This window comes from Numida meleagris, chromosome 3 (assembly GCF_002078875.1).
Source record: "Numida meleagris isolate 19003 breed g44 Domestic line chromosome 3, NumMel1.0, whole genome shotgun sequence".
NCBI lineage: Eukaryota > Metazoa > Chordata > Aves > Galliformes > Numididae > Numida > Numida meleagris.
This window is the reverse complement of record NC_034411.1, coordinates 105,693,203-105,710,553: the sequence shown is the minus strand read 5'-3', so window position 1 is coordinate 105,710,553 and position 17,351 is coordinate 105,693,203. Positions and strand designations below refer to the sequence as shown.

At 41.6% G+C, this 17,351-nt stretch overlaps 1 protein-coding gene across 16 annotated transcripts in view; it reads left to right on the top strand.

Annotated features, from left to right (window-relative positions):
* Nucleotides 1-17,351, top strand: part of DTNB (dystrobrevin beta) — a 139,056-nt gene that overhangs the window by 31,218 nt on the left and 90,487 nt on the right. For 12 of the 16 annotated variants that reach the window (XR_002436908.1, XR_002436909.1, XM_021391889.1 and 9 more), the window contains 3 exons: nucleotides 1,030-1,135; nucleotides 10,737-10,903; nucleotides 17,003-17,127. Coding sequence is in view for 11 of the 16 variants with exons in the window: in XM_021391889.1 (XP_021247564.1) it covers nucleotides 1,030-1,135; nucleotides 10,737-10,903; nucleotides 17,003-17,127 (398 nt within the window). In the remaining 5 variants the exon portion in view is untranslated. The remainder of the gene's footprint in view (nucleotides 1-1,029; nucleotides 1,136-10,736; nucleotides 10,904-17,002; nucleotides 17,128-17,351) is intronic. The other 4 variants (XR_002436911.1, XR_002436910.1, XR_002436912.1 and 1 more) reach the window with 1 other exon arrangement.

The following is a 17,351-nucleotide window of genomic DNA, read 5'->3' as shown; positions in this document are numbered from 1 at the left end:
TGCATTGCCAGGAACGCTTGCAGTGGCAACAAAGCTGCGTGCTTTTGTTAGGTTGGTGCTTGCAGCATTTCCCACCTGTACCAGTGCAAAAATCCAAAGCCTGGGTCCTTGCTGCCCTCTGGTGAACTGCAGAGAAGTCACATCGCTCCAGGAGGCAGATTGGTGGGGCAAGGCTATGGGGATCCCAGCCTGCCTTTTCCTGCAGCTCTGCTTGCCCTGCCCTTTGGATGCTCTTTGAGGTAGCACTACCACAGGGTAAGGTGAGGAAAAAGTGGTGAGACATTCCTAATCCTCCAGCTGCCTGCATGCAAAAGCCAGTGTATTCTCATGTTATATCCATAATACTCTCAGCTGATTTTGTTACCAGCTGTCTCCATCTGTTTGTATTTGCAGCAGAAATTTTCTCTTGCTCACTTGAATTTGAAACCTTAGAAATTACTACTCTTAAAACATGACTTCCTTCTAATGATTTCATTTCAATTTCATTCTCAGTGATCATTTATTTTCTGAACCTTAGCGTTGTTCTCCCTTTGCCTCTTGTTTTGCATTTTCTTTTTTTTTTTTTTTGTAATAATTTACTGTGTGGATAGTTTGTGAGTATTAGTTGTAATTACTCTCTTTTTTAATGTCTGCTTTTTTCAGTGCTGCCTGTATGGTTGAAGTGCCTTTTCCTACACTGTTAAATGACCTCCTCACATTTGTTGTACCCCTCTTGAACTAGAATTCAGGAGCTAATCCAGACTGACTTGTCCTCTGTTTCTTGGAATTTTCTGGTCATCTGTGTATCTTTTATATTTGTGTGATTACGCTGTGTCTGTACTGATACCTTCTTTGTGGCATTGCTGTTTGCTCAGTGTAGATTGCAATTCTCTGAGCAAAAAGTCAATTTTGTCATTATAGCATTTGCTATATTATTGGTAGATGGAAGCGGAATAGTAGAGAAATGTTAAAGCTGATGTTATTTTTGATACTGAAATTTTGAAATGAAATGGACGATTTTCTTAAGTTGTGTTTCTTTTTCCTTTGCAGAAAAAGATCATGCTCAACATGTTTTTAGACACATTGATGGCTGATCCACCTCCTCAGTGCCTTGTGTGGCTGCCTCTCATGCACAGACTTGCCCATGTTGAAAATGGTAAATGGAATATTTTGTTCAGAACATCTGTCAGAGCAGGGTTTCTGCACAAAGTACGTCAGTATGGTGGCCTCTCTCAGCAAATGCGTTCCCGCTGTAACTGTCCAGGTCCCAGAGAACTTAGGCTTTAGGCTTCTGCTGGAGTGACACGTTCTGTACTTTTGGGAGGAAAATGGGTAATGGATAGAGCCACCGACAAAGCCAATTGGTTTTTAGTATTTAAGTTAAGGTTCTAGCATCGTTAGTAGTGAAAGACAAAAAATAAAGCAGAAAAACAACATTCTCTCAGTGCTCACATTTATTGTGAAGCTTTTTAAAATAAATCTTTGCTTGAATGGTGCTTTAGCATATGCTTTCAAGTGTGAGCTTCCAAAGATGTTGGTACCTGTTTAAATGTCTGTCTTGGGCAGCGTTTGAGCACATGAGTCATGGAGTCATAGAATACCATGACCCATAAGGATCATCAAGTGCAACTCCATCTAGTCACTTTATTCACTCACTATGAACGCTGAGTTCCTCTCACTTCCAGACCTCTCCTAAAATTCCTGTTTTTACTGCTAACAGAATGTATTTAAGAAGCAATAAGAGATGGAAAAACGAAATGTCATCTTTTGCTTCCTTCACCACAGAGTAAAATCCTGTTATCATTCTTCAACACCTCTGCCCTACCAGATGTTACCTCTTCTTCAGCTTAGTGCTTTTATAAGCATCTCAGGGTATAGATCTCTTCCTTTTGAGACACAGAAATACTCCCTCTTGTCATTGCTCAGTCACAGCTTCAAGACTCCAGAAGTCTGTCTGTCCCTAGCTAAGCATTCAGGATTTATTCCATTCTCTGCTTCTTGATGTCTGTGAAGTGGTTCAGTATTGCTGTTATTTTGATATGCTCTTTTGTGGCATTTGTTTTATTGTCTTTTCTTGAGCCTCTTGCTAAGCATATCTGGTTGTGATTTTAATCTACGTTTGTACAGCACTGAATAAAAGCAGAGCTGCAGTGCTTAATGGGCTTTTTCTTGTTTACTGCAACAGGAGTGATGGTTAATTTCCCAGTTGCTCTGTACATTTACAAACGTTTTCTGACAATTGTGTGTACAAAAAAAAAAGTGATTTATCAAAGACTTTTTGGGGGGAGTAATGTCATGGAAACAGATCTTATGGGGAAAACTTCTGAAAGAGCTGAGGAGGTCGATTTAGTTGAAGTGTTTGGCAGACTGTGGTACTGCCAGTCTCTTTCCCACCCTTATGTAACAGGTTGAAATGGCAGCAGCTACTGTTTGCTTTTTTTCCTTTATCCTCTTATCTTTATAAGCTTTTACTTCAAGTAAAGCATGCAGACTGGAATAAATACAGTAAGGGAACAAGCAGTAAAAAGTTAATATGAATTGTAGGTCAGGGTAGAATTTCACAGAGCTCAGGCAAGGGTAAAATGTTGAAACAAAATGGAATAGTTCAGTTGGATGGGACTTTCACAGACCATCTGGTCCAACTGCAAGGGAAACGGTGGAAAGATCTGGAGATAATCCAGTAGTCTGAGCATTTTTCTTGGAAGTACCTGGAAGAAATTACTAGATAGCCAAAATAACGATGTCCTGAACAATGCCATCAGGTTGGAAGAGGTGGCCAGTGCCACTTGCCATTGGCTTGGAAGAGGTGGTCAGCGCCCCTTGCCGTAGGGTTGGAAGAGGTGATCGGTGCCCCTTGCCGTAGGGTTGGAAGAGGTGATCAATGCCCCTTGCCGTTGGGTTGGAAGAGGTGATCAATGCCCCTTGCCGTTGGGTTGGAAGAGGTGATCAATGCCCCTNTTGGAAGAGGTGATCAATGCCCCTTGCCGTTGGGTTGGAAGAGGTGATCAATGCCCCTTGCCATCATGTTGGAAGAGGTGATCAGTGCCCCTTGCCATCATATTGGAAGAGGTGATCAATGCCCCTTGCCATTGGGTTGGAGGTTGTTCAGGCTGTGGAGTCTCCATCCTTGGAGATAGTCAAAACCCAGCCTGGCAGTGGTGCAGCAGCAAGCTCCGGCTGACTCTACTTGAGCAGATGTCCTGAGCTTCCATCCAGTCTCAGCTACTCCATGATTCTGTGATTCTATTTGTGATTACAATGGAAATTGCATTAAATCTTTCCCTGAAGTTCTTCATTTAGGAAGTAGCCTTCTAATCTTTTCCTTCAGTCATTAAATGATGTTTCCCTGATAGAATGGTCTCGGTCCTTAAAGGTCCATCCTTAATTTTGTGTCTTTCCTGCTGCCATCTTGATCATACTTCTTGTCATTACCTAGTCATTGGTAGTCTTGTTCTGGAATCTGTTGTTTCTTTCCAGTTTTCTCCGGATTGTGCCTTGTCAGTGCTTTTGTTTCCTGATCTTTCCTTCCAAGCAGATGCTTGTCTCCTTCACGGTTTGTCAACGTTCTCGTTAATTACTGTGGCAGTCACTGCAGAGTTACTGCGGAGGCACCTGAAAACCTTAGCTGACAACCTGATGAAAAAATCCTACAATTTCTCTGGCTGTCTTTTCAGCTCTGAATCAAGCAAAAGGCAATTAGGCTGTGAACTGAGCTAGTTCTGTTGGAGAAATGTTTTTTTCCTTACCTTTGAACGTTGTCGTCTTTCTCAACATACCAGACAAACGCCTTTAGTTGGTAGTACTGCTCTGAACAAATGGGCCAGCACCTTATTTTACAGAGCCACTGGTTCAGTTTGCCTGCCAGTGTGCAGCATTGTTTTTGTGTAGGCAGTCTAATCCCTTTAGTTTTGTTCCTGTAGAAATGCAAGTGGAAGGGGTCTTCAGGCTGTGTTCTCTTTCCTCCTCTGTTTGTAAAAAGGAAAATATTGAAAAGAATATCCAACTCTTGAATTTGCCCTTCGTGCTATCTTAAGCTCTCATTATCATTGGCAGAAATACTTTGCTAGCTCATTTGCTGCCTAGGGTAAGGACTGTACAGCAATTCAGAAAAACAAATGTGCGTGTGTGTAGGGACAATGCAATTTGTGTTTAGGAGTTCCCAATTAAAGAATAATCCGTTACATTTTTTCACAGTATCAGATCATACTTTGGTTGAGTTTTGGCTGCCTTGTGTGGCAAATCAATCTTTAGCTTTCCCAGAAGCCCAGAATCACTGCAATAATTTCTAAAAGGGATTGAGAATTGCTACTTGTCCTTTTCCTGAAATGACCCAATTCGTGTTTAGCAACTGCTAAGCAGCCTTGCCTCCAGTAAATCATCTTATTCCTCACAAGAAAGGATAGAACCTGACAGTGGAATGCATTTTCAGCTTTCCTTTGGAAATAAACAGACAAAAATAATAAAAAGCTAGAAAATCCACAAACCTGCAGTGCTTATGCCATTTTTGGTCTGTCTTTCTTCACGTAATTTGAAGGGAGGAAGGCGATTTCCTAGGGAAATATGCCAGACGTGCTTCTATGCTTCCCCAGGCTCCTGGGAATTCTAGTTTCCATTAAGAAAACTTTCCATAAGCTCACAGATGTCCTACAAAACCCTTCAGCAATATCCCAGCAGTGGCAAAGGAGTTCCAGTGGCAACTCCATGCTTTCATTTTGATCTGATCCTCCTCTGAGAGGCACAGTGTCACTTAACGTGTACCAGCGATGAACATATGGAAGCACATTTCAAAAAGGAGTAACATTCCAGGAGGTTTCAAACCCATCGTTTCTTTCCTGGATAAAAATTCTGTAATACTTTTCAGTCTTTCCTCTTGCTGCTCCCCAAGCTTTCCTGTGGAATGTAGATTTCTGCAAAACTCTGTCCTTCATGGGCTGCTGCGTGGCACGTGCCAGACTGCTGCTGTCCATCAGAAGCTGCTAATCCTGTGCAAGAAGCCCATCTGATCTGCAGGGTCAGGTGGAAAGCAGATCCAAAGAGAAGGCTTTACTTAAAGGTTTGGCAAAGTTTGAGAATTTTTATCATTCCTCTCATAGCTCACACTTAGACTTTAATTTCACAGGTTTTTCCCAGCTAGTTTTTGCTAGAGTTCTATAAAATTCAGTAGAGGAGGAAGACAAACCAAAAGAACCCCAACCAGGCAACACCCTCCCTACTGCCTCTAAAATCTGCCAGTGCCTTGTCCTCTCTTTACAAGCCTTTCCTCTTCTTCCATCCACAACACACAGGATATGTCTGTGCATGCCTGGTAACTTGTCAGAACTTATCTTGGAAGATGATTTGCATTCTGTTTTGTTGCTTTTTATACATCTAATATATCATGGGAATTCATCATTATAGTTGCCAGAAATTGTGTTTTTAATACTTAGTAGTGCTTTCTACAGGAAAACTGAGTTCCAGCAACAGAATAAAGAACCAATTTGGGTGTATTCACAGCTTAATTGAGTCAGGAGGTCAGGTTCCTTGTTTAATCAATAGAAAGGTTTGGGTTCCTGCACTGAACTGCTGCTTGACTCTCTCCATTGGGCTGGGCTGAGGATGTTAATCTGCTGGAAGACTTCAAGACTTCTCTTTCCACTCATTAGAATAGTTTCCATGGAAAAATCAAAAACTCTAGAGTTGGAACCTGGAGCTTGGCATATACATTATACACTGGGCATGATTTTAATGCTATTTTTGCATGGGTTTGGAGCAGTAGAAATTTTGTGGTATGTGTGGCTTAATTAAGCAGATGATTACATTTTTATCTCGTAGCTAACATCATCATTGGTTAGTATTTTACCTCGGAGTAGTAACATTTAGATGTTCTGGATGTGCACGTCAGTATTCCTGGCCTGGGTCCACGAGGACAAAGCACGGTCTTGTAGCAGTATGTCAGCTTACAGATGTAGCTATTAGTACCACATGAAAAAGAGTAGTGTAAAGGCAGATGTTTAATTTAAAGTTTGTATTTATAGTCATGGCAAGCTCTTCAAAGCATTTCTCCTCCAACGCTAATTCTGTCTTAGCCAGAGTTTTTTGAACAATGTGTTTTTCCAGGTCTTCCCTGAAACACTCTGATACGAAAATATTACTTCACCTGCATCCTGCTTTAGCTTTCTACTTTCATTATCTCCTCTTTGATTTCTTTTCTTGTATTTTAAAGTTCTCATCTTTTCATTTTCCTTTAACTGCTAGTTTTTTTCACATCTTTGGAGATTACTCCTACGCACTTTCATAAAGGCTCTGTTCTTTTCTACTTATTTCTGTCTGTGTTTTGTTCCTGATATCCTTCCCATGGAAATACTCTGTCATCTCTATGTAGACGATTTTGCTATGCTTCTCAGTTCCAGACCAGTCTCCAGTCTGCATATATCTTACCTGTCTCATGTATCTTTACATTTACAGTAATTTGAAATAATATATCTGAAATGAGGATGCACAATTTCTCTAAACCTTTTCCTCATTATTTCATTTTAAGTAATTTAACCTGTATATTACTACCGTATTTTGGAAGCCCTTATCATATGCCCCTGTGGGAAATGCATTGTTCAGACAGAGCGGTGGTTTTGGCATCAGCAGCGAAAGCGTAGAATGAAAGATGAATGCACAGAAGGAGGGCAGCAAATGGAGATTTCAAGGCAGGGATTTGGGGGTTGCAGCTCAAAGAGTGATGATGGAGTAACATTTCCCATTTGGGTGGGAAACAGTAATGAGGGATTCTGACAGGAGTGGCTTCTGTGGTAATGAGGCAGAGGGACTTCTTATGTCCTCTTCTCCAGTTTTGGTCCTCACACCAAGAATGTGTGTTCAGTAAGCTTAGTGACAATAGGAATTGGAGTTAGGGAAGAAAACAAGGACAAATTTTTGTGTCCTTGGAGTATGAAAACCTAAATCATAGAATCATTGAGGTTGGAAAGGAGCTCTCAGATAACCAAGTCCAACGTGAACCCATCCCACCGTGCCCACTGACCACATCCCTCAGTGCCACATCCCCACAGATCTGGAACACCTCCAGGGACGGTGCCCCCACCACCTCCCTGGGCAGCCTGTGCCACTGCAGCACCGCTCTTACAGATATTTTGATATTGGAGAGTCAGAGAAGCAGACCACTGAAATGACGGGAAAAAGGAGAGGAGTCTCAGGTAAATCACAAGATGGCACAAGAAGATCTTTGAATAAATTACAGTTTTGTAGAAGAGAGCAAATAAGGGATATCTTTGAGGCAGAGGAGGGAAGAAAAGGAGGAGGGGAATGGTCACACTGCATTTTCACTTGGAAGAATTTAACACATCCAGATCAGAGAAGAAATGGGTACGTAAAGAGAGATTTGAATACTGACTGGACAATTGGTGATGGCAGTTTTGTACACTGATGGCCAAAATAGTCTGCAGCTGAGAGTTAATTAGAGAAGAATTTTGGACGCTGGCAGAGTTGGAAGAAGAGGACACAGCTGGGAGTGGGTGAGGTGAGTTTTGTGATGTCTGAAAGGGTCTGCTGGCAAGAATCACAGTATCCTGTAGGTTGGAAAGGACATCTGAGATCATCAGGTTCAATGGAGGAAGGAAGGAGCGGGTTGTCTCTGTCAAAAAGGACCCAGGAGGAATCTTGAATTTGGAGCACTGACAACCAGGAAAGGCAATGACTGAAGTCTTTGAAGCAGTGAAAAGTAGAAAGAAGCTTAAAACTCCCACTCCCATATGTGGCAGGAAGCTTTGAGTAAAGGGACACCTTCCTAAGAGAAAGTGTCAATAGCAAGAATTTGTTCAGATCACCGAGGCAGGGAAAATAAAGCATAAGCAAAGATGCCAATGAGTGTTTCAGAGGCAGAATGGAGAGGAAGAATGAGATGGGATGAGGTCCTTGCAGTTAAAGCATGATGTGAAGTCAGGCATTTCGGTGGTATTAGAGACATAATCAGTGGACCTCTTCATGGCAACCACAGTCTTCAGACCGATTAGTGTGGACAGAAGCATGGAAGGCGATCTGGACAGGAGAGAACTAAGATCTGCAGCACCATATTTTGTTGGCATATTGACATATTCCCAAAAGTTGGGGAAAAAAGTGTCTACATCTGATTGTGTCACAGCACCTGTCAGTAACCTAGGAAGAAGAAGACAGCTGGGGAGCTGCTCTTCATCTGTTTATTCCCCATCCATGGCTAAAGTGTGTCACTTGCAGGGGGGGAAAAAAAAAGGGAAAAGAAAAAAATGGATTTCCTTACTTTCTATCCTGATGGTCATGTACTTTCCCTGTGACCCTATAACCTCTGATAACGACTGTCTCAGTCTTTTTCCTCATCATTTTTTCAGTATGCTCAGAATCCTGTTACCACTGTTTCTCTGGTGTTTATTTGATCAGAATGCTGTTACTGCTTTCCTTAAGTCAAATGCATCAGTTTCAAGTTTTTGATTCTTTGGTTCGGAACTCGGCGTTAAGGCAGTGGCCCCTTGCTTGATCCCAGCAGAAGACAGAAACACTCCATGGACAGAAGGGTTCTTGGAAGTGGATAACAAAAAGCTGTGGGAGCCCCTGGTGTCATCCATTTCCCTTTCCAGAGGCAAACTTGAATGTATGTAAAAGTTCTCGAGAGTTCTGCCTTGCTGCTGCTTAAAATGCTCAGTCCAGAAGTTTCAGCGACTGGGTGGATGAGAAGCTGGGCTGAGGTCAGTGTTAAATATTCCTAGGGTGAGAAAGTTTTTCCTAATATTCTAGCATGGATTTTTCTTACTGCAGTTTAAATCCTTAGGTCGCCAGGTTTTGGTCGCTGGCTCTGCAGAATGCATTGGTATTTTTGTAAGTACCTCTGGCATGTTTGGTGCCTTCTCACAGTCTCCTCTTAGCTAAGCTGTCTCCTAGATCTTGTTCAGATCTTCACTGAAATGTGATGCCCAGGATTGGGCATTTTGTGAAACATTCAGTATTTTTATGGAAACAATGAGCAATACTTGACCTGGAATAAAGCCCTTTGGAGCCCTGCTCGTTAGATCATTCTGTTTTGATGATTTTCTAGTCTTTCCCAATGAAATTCACATCACGGTTACAGTCCTTTCATCTACTGAGTATTTCCCTCTGTTAGGCAAATATCACGGCATGCCAGTTTTGGAAGAATTACTGAAGTAAAATGAAAGATTGGCGACATTTAATCCCCTTTTTCTGTTTTCAAGGTCAATTAGTCTGGTGCAGAAAGGTACAAAGTTGATTATGGAAACACTGTTTGTGGTTCTTCAGGTGCTGACAGTAAATTGCTTTAGTATTTGTTCAAGTATTCTACAAGTCAAGATAACATGTGAAGGCCATGGTTACATGTGTATGATTTCACCTTTTCTTAGGGGTCAGAAATAATTACAAATCCTGTAATATCTCTTTTAAATCACTTGTTAATTTTCTCTCATTCTTTTGTTTCTGTCTCGGGATACTGCATTATTCTTTTAACTATCATTGATGATTTGTTCCAGTTTTTACTTCTATAGGCTTCTTTTTGAATTTTAAGTTATTGAGCTCATCATTTTACTCCAGTTTTTTTTTTTTACGACAGTCTGCTCCTCTTGTTTCTTTAAGGAGCTGACAATTCTCTGAACTCACTTCTCCTGTTAAATTGTGTCTTCTTGTAGTATACTTACTCATTCTCATACGAATTTACTGAAGTCACGGAAATTATGTTCTCCCTTCCTAAGATTTAGAAAATTACTCTGTTGCTCTGTTAACTTAAGGTTGCTTGTCATCTTTTTTTATTTTTTTTTCCAACCAGTTCTTTTCTAATGTTTGAAATAAATGTAGAACTCTTCATTGCTTTCTCTACCTTTTGAATAAAGGTATGGCCACCAGTTCCTCTACAGGAGCTTCCATTTCCAATGGGCATTTGTATCATTGAAGTTGACTGTCTTCTACACATCATTTTCTTTACATGGTGTTTTTGTGCTGCAGTAAAAGCATCATCCACCTGATTCTTGGCTTATGATATTGCTGACCAGGTTAATGCTCAAGTGGTCTTCCCTGTAATTATTACCCTGATGTTTTCTATGACTTGGGCATACCCATCCTCTCTTCAGGTAGCGCTTCTGCACTGTCCATCTGGGCAAACCCCTGGTCTATGGGAGATGTTCCCTAGCAAGGGGCTTTAGAGCAGAAATGCAGTGCTCTGAGTTTGAGTGAGAAGTTCTTGGTTGATTCAGGTCCCTTAGGCAGAAGTCAACCCTTGTGAACCTTATTTAGAGGTCTTTTTCAATATTCATGATTCTATTATTCTGTTTAGGGGTGTTATTTAGTGGGCATGGTGGGAATGGGTTGGGGTTGGGCTTAATGATCTTTGTCTTTTCCAGCTTTAATGATTCTATGATTATATGAATACAACCTTATCGCTTCCCCTGTCTGATCATGTTCTCTGTACTGCTGAATTTGCATTGGGGTTTCTGGGTCTGAGGATATCCAAAGAGGGAGAAAGCTGAAGAAGAAATATTGTACTTGTTGGATGGTGCTAATATGTTATCATCAACTTGGATTTATGGTTAATCTTCCAAAATAATCTCTTCTGGACTCAGAATCCATGGCATGACCAGAATAATACTTTATTTTTTTAGTGATTAAGAACCTGGGTTGTGGTTTGTTTGGTTTTTTTTTGGAAGCTGCCATGAAATGGGATGATTGCAGTTTTCTTAAGGTTTGCTAATTACTTTCCTTTTTTTTTTTTTTGTTTTGTTTCCTTCCCCATCTTCACCAAGTCTTCCATCCCGTGGAATGTTCCTATTGCCGGTGCGAGAGCATGATGGGGTTCCGGTACCGGTGCCAGCAGTGCCACAACTACCAGCTCTGCCAAAACTGCTTTTGGCGTGGCCATGCCAGTGGGCCTCACAGCAACCAGCACCAGATGAAGGAGCATTCCTCTTGGGTAACTCGCTTTTCTTTGTCATGCTGACACAGCCTCTTCTGTACTAATATATTCTGAAAGCTGAAGTTGTTTTTATAATAGAACTGCACAGTAGGATTTTTAAGGGTTTTCCAATAGTAAAAGTGTATAAATAGGTAAATTGCATTAGTTTTATTAGAAATAACGTTATTCCTTTTTCAGCAGTTGTCATTGTATTCACTGGTGTTTAAAACACACAAGTTAGGGCTTTTCAAAGCCCTAACGCATTGTTTTCTTTCCCTCTTCACCACAGTTCTACTTTTTTATATATTATTATTAGCATTATTATTTTCCTTCTATTCTATTTTAACAAGTCTTAAAGTTTGCAATTCCTTTCCTCCCCAGAAAGGTAAACCAATTGGCGTGAATGCTGTTCTTAGGAAGGACCTGTATCCAAGTGGCATCTTTAAACACAGTATTTCTTTAAAAGAAAAGGACTGTATGATAATCACATCTACAGTAATAACAGACAATTCTAGATATAAAAACTCATTTTCTGGCAAAAGATTTAAGTCTAATTTTTTACTTTTTCAAAGAGAAGTTCAGATGATGATTGGATTATAATTATCTCCATGAGGAAGAATCGTTATGGTGTGACTGTTTAATTTAGAAAGCTGGAGCTTAGTACCAGGCAGTAGTTAAACTATCATCTTAAGAAGACTTTGATACTTAAAGACAATTGGCTCAGAAATCTGTAGAAGGAAAGGAATTTTAGCACCAGAAAATGTAGTTTTATTGTTCAGAAACAAGAGTTAGCTTGTCTTAGTAAGAAATTGCATCAGCAGCTGAAATGGAAGAAACGTTTTTAGAAGGTGTTCTTATGTACATATGCTGTGTATGTAGGAGAATTATGCAGAACAAGTATGGAGATATGGGGGGATATGAGCTAAAAGAATAAAAGGCAGAAGGAGTTTGGTATAGTCAGAATCCAAATCAAAGCAAGATTCAATCAAGGGACTAAAGTTGATGTACAGGTGAAACAAAGACAGAAGGTGGAAATCAAAGGCAAAATGGGGAAATTCAGGGGATTTCAGTAAACAGTAAGGCAATCATAACAAGCATTTATGTTCCTGTAGTCTAAAACAATATTTCTTTTTCTATCTCTAGAAACATATTTCTGAGCCTTTCCAATGATTTACTGTGGCTTTTTTTTTTTTTTTTTTGACTGGTTGGTTCTTAAGCAACAGTATTTTGAATAGACTAAAAAGTTCAGTGATGCATAAAATTCCACTACAGACTTAATAGTCTCCTGTAAAATGAATATGGAAAAGGGGGATCTTTTAAAAGAGGAGCAATATCTTCCATTATTTTCTGTCTACCCATTTGTCTATTTATCTATCTGTAGTGGGAGCCTCAGGCCTGGACACAGTACTGTAGGCTGTAGGTGGGGCCTCACAAAGGCAGAGTAGAGGGGGACAATCCCCTTCTTGCCCCCCTGCCACCTCTCTGTTGATGCAGCCCAGGATGCTGTTGGCCTTCCAGGCTGCAAAAGCACACTGCTGGCTCATGTCCAGCTTTTTGTCCACCAGGACCCCCAGGTCCTTCTCCGCAGGGCTGCTCTCGGTGAGTTCTCCAAGTCTGTAAACAGACACACCTTGCACTTGGCCTTCTTAAACCTTATTAGGTTCATGTGTGCCCACTTTTCAAGCCTGTCCAGGTCCCTTTGGATGGCGTCTCCCCCTTTTCTTGTGTCAACTGCACCACTCAGCTTGGTGTCATCAGCAAACTCACCTGGAGTACAATTGATCCCACTGTCTTTGTCATTGATAAAGTTGTTGAAGTACGCCAGACCCACTATGAACCCCTGGGGGACACAACTCGCCACTGCCTCCACCTGGACATAGAGCCATTGACCACAACCCTCTCGCTGTGACCTTCCAACCAATTCTTTATCCACCAAATAGTCCAGCCTTTGAACCCACGTCTCTCCAATGTAGAGATAGGATGTGGTAGGGGACCATGTCCAAGACCTCACACAAGTCCAGGCAGACAACAACATTTGTTCTTCCTTTGTCCACTGCTGCTGTCACTCCATCACAGAAGGCCACCAGATGGGTCAGGGATGACCTGCCCTTGATAAAGCTGTGCTGTCTGTCTCTGATCACCTCTTCATCTCACATGTGCCTTAACATCTCCTCCAGGAGGATTCACTCCTTGATCTTCTATAAATAATAGTGTTTTTTTAGTTATAAACACCCTACAATGAGTGGCTTTGGAAAACTTATCAATAAACCCAGTGAATGTTCAGTGTCTTCAGGGATAAAATCTTGACTTCCATTGGGAAGCCGTTACAATGAGCACTAATCAAATGGAGAATAACAGGCAGACCCTGTTATCTACGAGGTTACGGTTTAGCAATACTGTAAGTAGTTGTTAATAAGATTTTGTTTGCAAAATTGCTTCTCCTATATTTCTAGTTCGTTTAATTTTCCACTTAGACTGCCTTAAAGTAATACAACATCTGGAGCACGTTCCATTCTGTCCTCAGGGGCTGAGGGGACATGGTACTAACTGAGAGCACACCACGGTGCAGGGCTTGTGAGCCTAACTGGGGAGAGGGAAAAAACCACACTCCAGGATCTCCACCTTCAGACCTATGACAGTGAGGAGTATGGTTTTGCTGTTTGCTGCTGCCGGAGCTGCACAAAGCATGGGGCCAGCCAGCGCTGTGCCTGCAGAAAGAAGGGTTTGGTAATATTTACCTGCTCCGTTCAGTCCTTGAACTGAAAAAGTTGTTCAAATAATCTAAAAAGTCATGGAAGTGGTGTTACAGACACAGTTCTGGAGCTGATAGTTGGTTTATCCATAATTCAGTTGTCCACCTCTGATGGGGAGCTTCAGAGGTGTTCAGAGGGCAGGAAACCCAAAACTGTACAACTTAAGTAACCATTTTGAAAAGAAGGGGACCACTGGGATGTCCAGCAACCAGACACTGAAATGTAACTATTGAAAAGCTTCCTTGATGCCTTAAACCATAGATGTCCAACCTTTTGGCTTGCTTGGGCTGCATTGAGTGAAGAGGAATTGCCTTGGGCCCTGAGGAAATGGGTGGTGGCTGAAAGCATTTGAAACTAAAGACACACAGAGTGTGTTTCTGTCTGAACCTGAAGGTGAGAGCATAAATTGGACTGTAGGATGTGTGAAACCTGGAGGCTACTGGGGATACCACAGTGGCATGTCCAAGTACCCGACTTTTGGGTGACTGAGATCCCAATGTAATGGAAAGTTGCAAATAGTTTGTGAAATGTAGTTTGCTCCCAGCTATTTACAAATATAGATTGAAGTCAAGAAGGAACAACTGGGGAAGACGATGGTAAAACTTTGGTGGTGCTAGAGATGGACAAGTGGATAATGTTACTGGGGGAGGCTGTGGTGGTGTCAGTGGTGGAGGAGAGGATCGTGGGACTGCAGGGCTTCTCTTTGCTTTTCTAGAAGGTAGGGATAAGGAGTGCAAGGTTGGATATTAGGAAAAACTTCTTCTCTGAAAGAGACGTTTTGATCCATTGGCTCAGGCTGCCCAGGGAGGTGGTGGGGTCACTGTCCCTGGAGGTGTTCCAGAACCATGGGGATGTGGCACTGAGGGACGTGGTCAGTGGGCACGGTGGGATGGGTTGGGGTTGGACTTGGTGATCTCAGAGGTCTTTTCGAACCTTAACAATTCTATGATTCAAAGATGCTTAATGAAGATGTCAAAAAGACGGAAAACTAGAACTCAGCTAATTTGGAAAAAAAATAAAATGCCATTTCTCAGGGAAACCAGCTATCCCTACGAGGTGCACTTGCCTGTGAAGCGCTTCTTCAGCACACTCTGCTTTTTTCACTCTCAGCCACACTGAGAATCGTTATCCAAAAGTTGGAATTGATGGAAATTCTCTCCTCTATCATTTTCACAAAGTGAAGCTGCTCTATTTCTGCATTCTAATCAGCACCGCATTTGCTTGACAGTATAAATGGTGGTGTAGCACAACAGGATGTAGTGTTTGTTACCACAATGGAAAAAAACACTTTTAAAAAGGCTGAAGTGCTGCAAAGAGGTCACAGAAAAGGCACTGTGAGATAGATGGTCTGTGCAGAAACCAGAAGATGAACACAATAAAGGGTAAAGAAAGAAATACACCAAGACTAGAAGCAGAGAACATTTAGAGATAAATATATGTGGGAATTTTCAACACGAAGAATGAATTAAGGAAACCTAGAATTTTTTACTATCATCACATGTGATAGCGAAGTGAAAGATGATCATTTGAATTTTACTGTGGGTTTTGTAGGAAATAACATAAAGCTTGAATTGTGACTTTTCATTAGTTTTCAAAATAATTGAAGGCAGATGCTCCTCTGTAGAACCCTCTGTGGTGAGAGTGCTGTGCACTTCAACCGTAAGAATCTGTACGTGCAGCTGAGGAGTTTTGCGTTGGTGCATGGATGGGGCTAAGATCTGTCTGCAGAGCCCAGAACCACACATTGAGGGGCAGGTGACCCTTTTCAGCTGTGTCCGAAGCCACTGTGGCCACCAGTGGAATCCTCACCCACGTGTACTAGCAGGAAGAAATGACCATGAGAAATGTTAGCGGGTGCGGTGGTGATGGGTTGATGGTTGGACTTGTTGATCTTGGAGGTCTTTTCCAACCTGAATGATTCTATGGTTCTGTGTTTTTGCTTCCAAACCAGCATTCATCGTGAGTTCCAAGAGGCAGCCTCCATTCATGCTTTTCACAGTTCTCAGCATTGACTTGAATTGTGAGAGAATGGAAGGAGGAAATAAAACTTCTGTTAAGAACTAGAAATCCTAATGCATTCTTACAGGCATCCAACTCATATTTCTTTTCTAATTTGAAAGGAATTTTTATCTTCGTTTATTATTTTCCAGTTTAGTTGAGTGTTTTACTTAAAATGCATCCTGGTCTACTGCAAACCATGTAAACTCAGAGAGGGAACAACATTCTCACACACAGATTCCCGCTCTAGAAGTCTTCATTGCCTGTTGTATTTTGCTAAAGCCAAGAGGCCCAGAGATGAAGAAGCTCACTGGTTGCTAATTGTTAACTGTGTAATCCCTTGTTAGTAATTGTTAGTAATTGCTAGGTACTAATCCGTATTAACTGCAGGCATGTGTGTAACGCTGTTCTGGGTGGCCTTGCCTCCTGTTTAAATCAGTGTTATGTTGAATTGTAATTTCAGGTTGGATATTAGGAAACATTTGTGCTCTGAAAGAGCGGTGCTGCAGTGGCACAGGCTGCCCAGGGAGGTGGTGGGGTCACCATCCCTGGAGGTGTTCCAGAACCGTGGGGATGTGGCACTGAGGGACGTGGTCATTGGGCACGGTGGGGGTGGGTTGACAGTTGTACTTGATCTTAGAGGTCTTTTCCAGCTTTATTGATTCTATTATTAAAAATGCATTCAGAGTGGAACCGAACTGTTCCCTCTGGAGCATCTTACAGAAATAGGAACTGATAGGAAGTAGCAGTCAGCCACAAAGCTGCAGCATCTGGGTGGGGAGTTTGATCAGAAGCATAGCACTGCTGTGTTACTTCTGAAAAAAGTATTTCCTGGCCTCCACACCATGGTTGTGAGCTCAGTGGAGTTAACAACATTTTAAGACAAGTAATGGACCTCCTCCTGCAACGGTTCTTTATTTCTTCCCTTGCCCTTCACCAGAATACAACACCTGTGTCCTGAAGTCCTTGGCAAAGCGGGTAGGAAATCTCTGCATTGGTTATCAGTTCTGACACAAACACCAGGCAGTCAGTGTATTTCTTGAAGCTACATATTTTTGTTAAGCTACTTTCATTTTTCAGTATTATAACATAAAAAAAAAAAAAAACCTAACAAACCACCAGCCAAAAAAAAAAAAAAGCCAACAAAACCCAACTTGCTCATCTGTGCAGTTTCTGTACTAATAGCTGACCTTTAGAGGTTCCTTCCAACTCAATGATTCTATGATTCTATAATTCCTTAGTGTGGTGTAGCATAAATGAATATTTCAGAAAATTCTCTTTTTTATGTTTCCCTTTTATCTGATCACGCACATTGCCCTGCTCTTTGTAACAGTGAACTCATTTTGGTCACTCTTTTCCAAACCAGAAATCGCCTGCGAAGAAGCTGAGCCATGCAATCAGTAAATCACTCGGCTGTGTACCAAGCAGGGAACCACCTCGTCCCGTGTTTCCTGAGCAGCCAGAAAAGCCACTTGATCTTGCACATATAGTGTGAGTATCTGTTGTAATCGAGCTTCCACTTAATGAGCAATACAGAATAATCAGCAGTATGAACCGAAGGCTGTGTGGTTGTATGGGTCTTTGGAAAGAGGCCTTGGGTTGGAGTTATGAAGTCAAACTGATGGAATGATTTTGATGGAATACCGTTGTACTGGTGTTGGTTTGAACCCACCTGAAATCAGTCTGCTTCCCTGATTTGCCAGGGAGAGTAAAAC